The sequence below is a fragment of the Microtus oregoni genome, unplaced genomic scaffold (assembly GCF_018167655.1).
Source record: "Microtus oregoni isolate MIOR12 unplaced genomic scaffold, Mior012 000007F_ref0000211, whole genome shotgun sequence".
In the NCBI taxonomy this organism is placed as follows: domain Eukaryota; kingdom Metazoa; phylum Chordata; class Mammalia; order Rodentia; family Cricetidae; genus Microtus; species Microtus oregoni.
Window position 1 is genome coordinate 45,134,570 of NW_024543066.1, and position 8,708 is coordinate 45,143,277.

General features: G+C 49.9%; 1 protein-coding gene across 1 annotated transcript; it reads right to left on the bottom strand.

Moving 5' to 3' along the window:
• Positions 1 to 2,690: 2,690 nt before the first annotated feature.
• LOC121450297 (keratin-associated protein 12-2-like) lies at positions 2,691 to 3,098 on the bottom strand. The gene has a single exon (XM_041655125.1). It carries the CDS (start codon positions 3,096 to 3,098, stop codon positions 2,691 to 2,693), a length of 408 nt encoding a protein of 135 aa, XP_041511059.1.
• Positions 3,099 to 8,708: the final 5,610 nt, after the last annotated feature.

An 8,708-nucleotide genomic window follows, 5' to 3' on the forward strand; every position in this document is an offset into this window, starting at 1 on the left:
TGTTTATACCCGCCACGTATTCATTCATCCACGGATGGGCCCTAGCCTGATCCTGGGCTGTTGCGATTGGTGAAGACCTTGTGTGTGTAGATGCTGACACCTAAGGTCATCCCATCCTCACACACGCTTGGTGAGCACTTCACCCTCTGAGCCACCTCAACCTTCATTCTCAAACCCACTGTCTTAGGGTTTCTGCTGCTGAAAGAAACCTTGACCAAAGCAACTCTTCTAAAGGAAAGCATTTAACTGGGTCTGGATTACAGTTCAAAAGTTTAGTCCAGTATCATCATGGCGAGACACTGCAGTGTGCAGGCAGACATGGAAGTAGCTCAGAGTCCTATATCTTGCAGGCAGCAGGAAATGGTTTAGGAGTAGCTTGAGCATAGGAGACCTCAAAGCCCTCCCCCACAGTGACACACTTCTTCCAACAAAGGTCACATCCACCCCAACAAGGCCACACCTCCGAATAGTGCCACTCCCTTTGGGGGCCATTTTCTTTCAAACCACCACAGTCACTGGGCCGTCTCTGACCTCAGTCCTCACTTTACCCACTGAGCCATCTCTGCACCTCTGAAAATTTCTGATTGTCCGTGTGACAAAGTTCCCCATTACTGCTCAACGGTGTTCCTTCCTGTGGACTTGCTTTTGTGCTCTTTGTCCCTGAGTCTAGAAATTTTCAGTTCTGATTGACTTTCGAGGTCATATAGAGTTAGATGTTACCTAATTCGGGGTGCTCCTCCATGCATCCATCCTGCTCTCTCTCACTATGAAAACCACCTCAGAAGGGATTTCAGCCCACTCCTATTTCAGGAGAACAATTAGTTCAATCAATTTATATTGAATTTAAGTGGCTAATCTTTCGTGTCTCCACAGTAGCCCTTCTGGGACTGAGAGGCTGGCACACCACATGAAGAGATGCACACGTGGTTACATCTGTAACGTGGTTACAGGATGCTCGGTGATACCCTTTGGATGAATACATTCCTGTGATTCCCAGGAGTAGATCGGATTAGGATGAAGGCAGAGGTAGGAAGCTCTGGTGAGATAGATTTCAAATCAATATGATCTTTCTAATAGTCTTAGTCACTTCAAGGTAGGAGGAGCTACCGTTAGCCATAGTGAGTTCCCAGACACGGGGATATCCCACACTAAAAAGAATTTTAGCCTCATCCTGGGAATGAAAAGGGATTAGTTAACATTCTGGGGTCTTCTTTTCTAGCAGTGGGCTTGAATCCTAATGTTTTCAAGGTTTCCTCTGGGTATCTTGCTCTAGGTTGAGTGTGGCAAGTGTACATCATCCCAAGTGTTACCTACTATGTATGGGGGCTCGCTCAAGGCTGATTGACTCATGGACCAGTGTTATTCTTGGGTTCATCAGAGATTCATATTGTGACAGTGTTAGAACCTCTTTCTTGCGTGCTGAAGTAGAGGTGGCCATTGTCTTTCCCATGTTTGTCTCAGAGAATCTACCCAACAGTGGCCTCCTGAACCTGACTACCCATCCCACCTTCCTTCTTCCCCACCTGGAAATTTGGATCTGATTTGTATCCCCACCCCCTTGATCTGATGACTCGAAATCAGTGTAGCATCCTGAGATCCTGACTGCCTTCTACTTCCCGGACCCATTCAGGAGGCAGCTTGCCCAAGAGTAGAAGTAGTTGTGCTTGATTTTTTAAAAAGCCTTTATTCGTATGTAATTAACACACCATAGAATTCAACTTGCAAACATACAGTTTGATGCTTTAAAAATGTATTATCCTGTTTGGAGAGATGGTTCGTAAGAGTGCTGGCTGCTCTTCCAGAGGACCTGAGTTCAATTACTAGCACCAACCACATCGGGCAGCTCACAACTGTTAACTACAGCTCTACAGGCTACGCTGTCCTCTGGGAAACAAACACACAAGTGTCATTCATTCACACACTCACATACAATGATGGTCAAGCTGATCTTAGGACATGGTTCATTCTGCCTTTTCGTAGTCTCTCTCCTCTCTCTTTCTCCCATTGATCTCCAGCAACCTCAATCATCCAGTTCCTGTCTGGAGAGGCTTGTCACTTTAGGGATGTCATATAACAAGGGACATGGAATCCGGAAGTCAGATGCAGATGCTGGGGATGGAGGTGCAGGGGATGGAGGTACAGGGGATGCAGATGCTGGGATTAGAGGTGCAGGAGATGTACTTGTTGTGTTTGGAGGTGCAGGGGATGCAGATGTTGGGATTGGAGGTGCATGGGATGGAGGTGCAAGCGATGGAGGTGCAGGGGATGCACATACTGGGTTTGGAGATACAGGGGATGCAGATGCTGGGGTTGGAGGTACAAGGGATGCAGATGCTGGGGATGGAGGTACAGGGGATGCAGATGCTGGTGATGGAGGTACAAGGGATGCAGATGCTGGGGATGGAGGTACAAGGGATGCAGATGTTGGGGATGAAGGTGCAGCATGCAGATGCTGGGGTTGGAGGTACAGGGGATGCAGATGCTGGGGATGGAGGTACAGGGGATGCAGATGCTGGTGATGGAGGTACAGGGGATGCAGATGCTGGGGTTCGAGGTACAGGGGATGCAGATGCTGGGGTTGGAGGTACAGGGGATGCAGATGCTGGGGATGGAGGTACAGGGGATGTAGATGCTGGGGTTGGAGGTGCAGCATGCAGATGCTGGGGTTGGAGGTACAGGGGATGCAGATGCTAGCGGTTAGAGGTACAAGGGATGCAGATGCTGGGGATGGAGGTACAAGGGATGCAGATGCTGGGGATGAAGGTACAGGGAATGCAGATGCTGGGGTTGGAGGTACAGAGGATGCAGATGCTGGGGATGGAGTTACAGGGGATGCAGATGCTGGTGATGGAGGTACAGGGGATGCAGATGCTGGGGTTCGAGGTACAGGGGATGCAGATGCTGGGGATGGAGGTACAGGGGATGCAGATGCTGGTGATGGAGGTACAGGGGATGCAGATGCTGGTGATGGAGGTACAAGTGATGCAGATGCTGGTGATGGAGGTACAGGGGATGCAGATGCTGGGGTTCGAGGTACAGGGGATGCAGATGAAGATGTGGAGCAGTGCTGCTCCATCCCACTCTCTCAGTCTGTACATGTGTAGAGTAAGATGGTCCAGTCTCTAGGTTCCTGTGGCCTAAGGCTTCGCAAAGTATTTTCTATTTTCTGGAAGGCAGGATAGATATGGCTGAAGTTTTCTAACAGTCGAACATCTTCTGGTCCTTAGCTCTTAGCTTGCCAGAGTCCTCCCAGACATGGTGACAAACAGCGTCCAATAAGAGACCAGAGACATCTTAAATGATACTGACAGGAGTGAGAGAGGAGGATTTCCCGTGGGAGGGGAAGGGCATGATGGAGTTGGAAACACTCCATATCCATCACAATTCTTTGTCCTTGGGAGAGATAGGGAGCATGGGTGCCAGTTCATTACAGCCTCAGCGATAGTGTTGCTTTCTGCTGCTTTAATGGGAGGATCCTACTGGAGTGCACTGCCCTGTGGTTGGGTCTTGCCATCCTCAGAGCAGTGACAGAGCAGTGGCTCTCAGATGGGGAGGGAAGAGCCCAGCCCAGTGATCTGACCATGTGGTCTCAGCCTTGGAGAAGCCCAGATTTCCAGTGTGTGTGTGTGTGTGTGTGTGTGTGTGTGTGTGTGTGTGTGTTGGGGGAAGGAATCACAAAAGTCCAGACTCTCAGGAACATGCTGCTAATAAGCAGGTAACTGGCTTTCATCTGTATCACATGCTCCATAGCCTTTGGAGCCCCAGTTTCTCTTCTGTGAAATGGGTAGAACTTAGTGCTCCCGAGAGGGCTGAGTGACCCTATTTATATACAGTGACTGCTTCATGTTAAGGGTGTGGAGATGGCAGCTCTCTGATGCTCCCTTGCAGGCTGGAAGCTTCCCAGGAGCAACATAATTTCTGTTCCTCTCCCTCCTTGCTCTTTGCTTCCCCTTCGTCTTCCTCTCCCTCCTTCCCCTTCTCCTCCTTTCCCATACTTTCCCACCTGTTCTTTTCCTCTTCTCTCCTTTCTCCTATTTCCTGTTCCGTTTGTTCTTCTTTCTCTTCCTTCCCCCTTCTTTCTTTTTGTAATTCAATGAATGAGTTTCTTTAGGGTCACTTACTAGAACATGGATGCAGGCTATCCACAGGGACACAGCACTGGGGCACAGGTACTTTACTAGTGGTTACACCATTGAAGAAAAGTCTCTTCCTTCCCCAGCAAGTATTAATAGTCAGTAGCTCCCCAGAGAGGGAGCCTCACGAGCTAGTGACCCTGAATTGCCTAGAAAGCCTCAGCAATGAGTGGGGTCTCCTAAGCCCCTTCGAAAGGGCAGGGTTTCAATTATCCAGGGTCACATTATGTATTCAGTGCCCACAGCGAGTATCCACAATGATACTTCAATACATATTAAATCCATGTAGAGTGGGTGAGGCTAGTGCTGGCTAGTTTTATGTCAACTCGACACAAGCTAGAGTCATTTTGGAAGAGGGAACTTCAGTTGGGAAAATTCCCCCACCAGATTGGCCTATGGGCAAGCCTGTGGTGCATTTTCCTGGTTGATGACTGATGTGGGAGGGCCCAGCTCCCTGGGGGTGGTGCTATCTCTGGGCTGGTGGTCCTAGGTGTATATGAAGCAGGCTGAGCAAGACATAAGGAACAAACCATTAAGCAAGGGTCACCGAGGCAATGTAGCAGGAGAAGCTGGGGGTGCATAAGACTGGACACACACCCACATCAAGACCCATCATGCTCTCCTCGTGGCCAAATCACTCCCAGTTCTGATTAGATACCTATGTGAGTAACTGTCCAGCTGTTGAGAACACAAGGCAACTAGCATCTGAAGAAGTTTGCCAGCTTCGGGCGGGGACCAGCAATGGAGAGACCTCACAACCTTGGGGCATCCTGGGGGGCGGGGCCATCCTGGGGGCGGGGACCAGCAAAGGAGAGAAACCTCATAACCTTGGGCCAGTCTGGAGAGGGGGTGGGGGGAGTGGGGGGTGGAGAGGTGAGGGGGGTGGGGACTGTGAGAGTGGGAGTGGGTGGGGGGTGGGGGTGAGGGGAAACAGCAGCCAAGAGAAACCGCACAACCTTGGTCCAGCCTCGGGGGTGGGGGTGGGGGACCAGCCCTCTAGAGAAACCTAACAACCTTGCACCATCCTTGGGCCAGCCTGGCTTGGGTGGGGGAGACTAGCAATGGAGAGAAACTTCACAACCTTGGGCCAGCCTCGGGTGGGGACCAGCAACGGAGAGACCTCACAAACCTTGAGCAAAGGACACCAGCTGATGCTGTGCAGATCTGCGACACCAAAGCGGGACCTCCCATCTTTCAAGAGATGGTAAAGGCCCAGACTTCCAGACAAAGCCTCTTAATATTTACACAGCAAATAAGGAAATGCTTCCATGGCTCTGAGTCAAACAGAAAGCCCGAGCGCCCTCGTTCAGCCTTCAGCTTTCAGACTTTGATTCCACCAGAAGATGGGGAGGTCGAGTACAGATGAGGCTGCCGGAGGAGTCTGGGAGCTGTTGCTGAGAGAGCACAGAACCCTGTGTCCAGCTGCTTTCCTTCACAGAGATGAAGGGGCTCCATTGCACAAGCATGGCAGTTTCTTTTGTACACTACTCCATCTGATGACGGGGAGATGGAGGGCACACTCAGTACTCCATCTGATGATGGGGAGATGCAGGGCACACTCACCACTCTATCTGATGACGGGGAGATGCAGGACACACTCTTCACTCCATCTGATGATGGGGAGATGCAGGACACACTCACCACTCCATCTGATGATGGGGAGATGCAGGGCACACTCACTACTCCATCTGATGATGGGGAGATGCAGGACACACTCACCACTCCATCTGATGACGGGGAGATGCAGGACACACTCTTCACTCCATCTGATGATGGGGAGATGCAGGACACACTCACTACTCCATCTGATGATGGGGAGATGCAGGGCACACTCACTACTCCATCTGCAGGCTTTCTGCCCCAGAAAAAGATTCATAATGGCAAATGAGTCATTACCAGAGGCAGAGAACTGTGTGGGAGCCTAGCACTGTCCATGTAGGTGCGAGCATGCGTGCATGTGTGTGTGTGCACGCACGTGCATGTGTGCACATTTCTCATTTTCTTAGATCAAACACATTCTGGAAAAGCTCGAGGTGTACCTCTGATGTCTAAATGGCTGTGTTATGTGTTAATGCAGCGAAAATGCAAAGCGCCCTTAATTTGGAAATGTTAATGTCTCCTGCAGGTGCTCTCTAGGTAAACACATCTTCTCTCCTTTCAGGGCGAAGAGCCTCAATTTTTGCTGCGCCTGTTTTAAATGTTTGTTTTTAGGCCACTGCTAGAGTTATTTGGCTTAATGAAAAAAATTATTTGCAAAGCAAATCGAAATGCCAAAGTTTAATTGTGTGTGTGTGTGTGTGTGTGTGTGTGTGCATGCTGGTGACTCCTCTTTGCATCCCATGTGCAGGTTAGAAGTCAGTATTGGGTATTTCCGCCATTGATCTCTGTGTTATGTTTTGAGGCAGGGTCTTTTGCTGAACTTGGAGCTTGCTATCTTGGCTGTCTGGTAAGCAAGCCTCAGACATCTGCCTGGCTTTGCCCCCCTCAACACTGGGGTTAAGGCACACACTATGATGTCCGTGTACATCCCACACATGGTGCCTGGGATTGAACTCAGGTCCTTAAGCTGACAGAGGAAATGCTTTACTCCTGAGTCATCCTTCCCACCGGCAAGGTGCCATGGCCTATACTGGCATTTCAGGAGTCGGTGGCCCTTTTCACTCTTTAACACCTGTGAGTTGGGTACCTACTGTGTGGAGGAAGAAATGTTCTAGGTGGGAGGGCTTGGGAGCCAAAGATAGAACTACAGCTTAGTGAGGGAAGAGGGGCCAGAGGGAGCCATGTAGGAACTATGGTGTTCCAGATCCAAGTAACAGAAATTTGACCAAGTGCTTAAAACAGCAGCAGCAACAACAACAACAAGCCCTGACCAGTTCTCTATTGAGACTGGGGGGTGGGGGGTGGGGAGGGTGTCACAGCATCAGTCCATCCAGGCTTCTGCTTCCTTCCATCCTTCTGGTCTACCTGTGCTCGTGGTGCCTCATGGTCTCAATATGGCTGCTGCACCACACCATTATAAGACACCATCCTGAGCAGGGATACTTCTCCTTGAGGGATTCTCTTTCCCTTCTCTCCTACTGGCTGGAAAAATGCTAATGAATTTTTGGGAGCCCAGCTTAAATATCTTCCCTCTACCAAGTCATGAAGATGGCCCACCTTTCTCTAAATTCTGGTAGTCTTTGATAGGTTCCTCCACATTACAGAACCCCTATACTATTATCTAATCTTTGTACATCCAAGCAAGTCCTAGTGAAATTCAAGAAGCAATGAACACAATGGTATCCCGCTCAAGCAGCTCTTCCTGAGGGACTCTGTGCAAGCCTGTTCTTACAGTCTAGGGGCTCGGAGGGCCATGAGGGGGTGCTGCTGGAGTCCCGAAGGTTTCTGGATAAGAGTAACCTCTTCTTTTAAGGCTGATTGGGTTCAGATGTATGCACACAAGTGCATGCATGCATGTATGTGCGTGCATGCAGGTGCGCGCGTGGAGCTCAGAGGACAACTCAGCTGTCAGTCCTCATCTCTCACCTTGTCTGCATGTTAGGTCACTGTGCATGCAGTACCCTAGGAGGCTAGTAGAGGGCGCCAGGTCCCTCAGAGCTGCAACTCATGTTTGTGAGCTGCCATGTGTGTACTGAAAACCAACCCCAAGTCGCCTGCAAGAACAGCCAGGGTTCTCAGCAGCTGAGCCGTCTCTCCAGTCCCATCTCCTACCTTGTGTGAGACAGGAAGTGTTTGTTGTTTGTGGTTGTTTCTTTCAGGGTGAACAGCCTGTGAGGTTTGGGGGTTCTCTTGCTTCCACCCCTTCCCCTTTGGCTGTAGGAGCACTGGGGATTACCACCGTAGTCCTGCCCAGAACCATCTCTGCAACCCCACCTTGTATATTTTGATTAGAGATTTTAAGCCCAGTTCCTGGCAGTTTCCGTATGATTGGCCTGGTTAAGCTGCGTGGGAAGTTACTAGGAGTCTGCCTGGCTCATACACGGTCATTAAGAAGGTGGCTTTGTGTGGTTGTGGGTGAGAACTCACAGATGTGTTAGCTGTTTCCTCACTGCTGTGGTACAGCACCTGCCCAGTGCAACTTGGGATGAGTTTGGTTTTTGAGGGTCTAGTCTAGCCTGTGGGTCTCGACCCCTTTGGGGGTTGAATCACCCCTTCACAGGGGTCACCTAAGACCATCCAAATAGCAAACATTACATTTCATAACAGTAGCAAAATTACAGCTATAAAATAAATAATTTTATGATTGGGGTCACCACAACATGAGGAACTGTAGCCAAGGGTCACAGCGTTAGGAAGGGTGAGAACCACAGGTCTAGTTTGGTGTGGTGGGAAGGCATGGTGTCAGGAAGATGAGTGACTGGTCACGTTGTGCTCAGAGTCCGGGAATTGGAAAGGGCGATGCTGGAGCTCAGCTCACTTTGACCCTTTCTGCAGTTACAACTCCAGACGTAACTTGGTGCCATCTTTTCCTTTTTAGTCAAATCTTTCTGGAAACACCGACACAGACACACTTTGAGGTGGTTCTAAATCCACTCAGACCGTGAATAGTGAAGACGGTCCATTGTGGAAGCCATG

Excerpts from the sequence above, each read along its gene's own strand:
- LOC121450297 (XM_041655125.1), bottom strand. The coding sequence starts at position 3,098 with ATGTACAGACTGAGAGAGTGGGATGGAGCAGCACTGCTCCACATCTTC.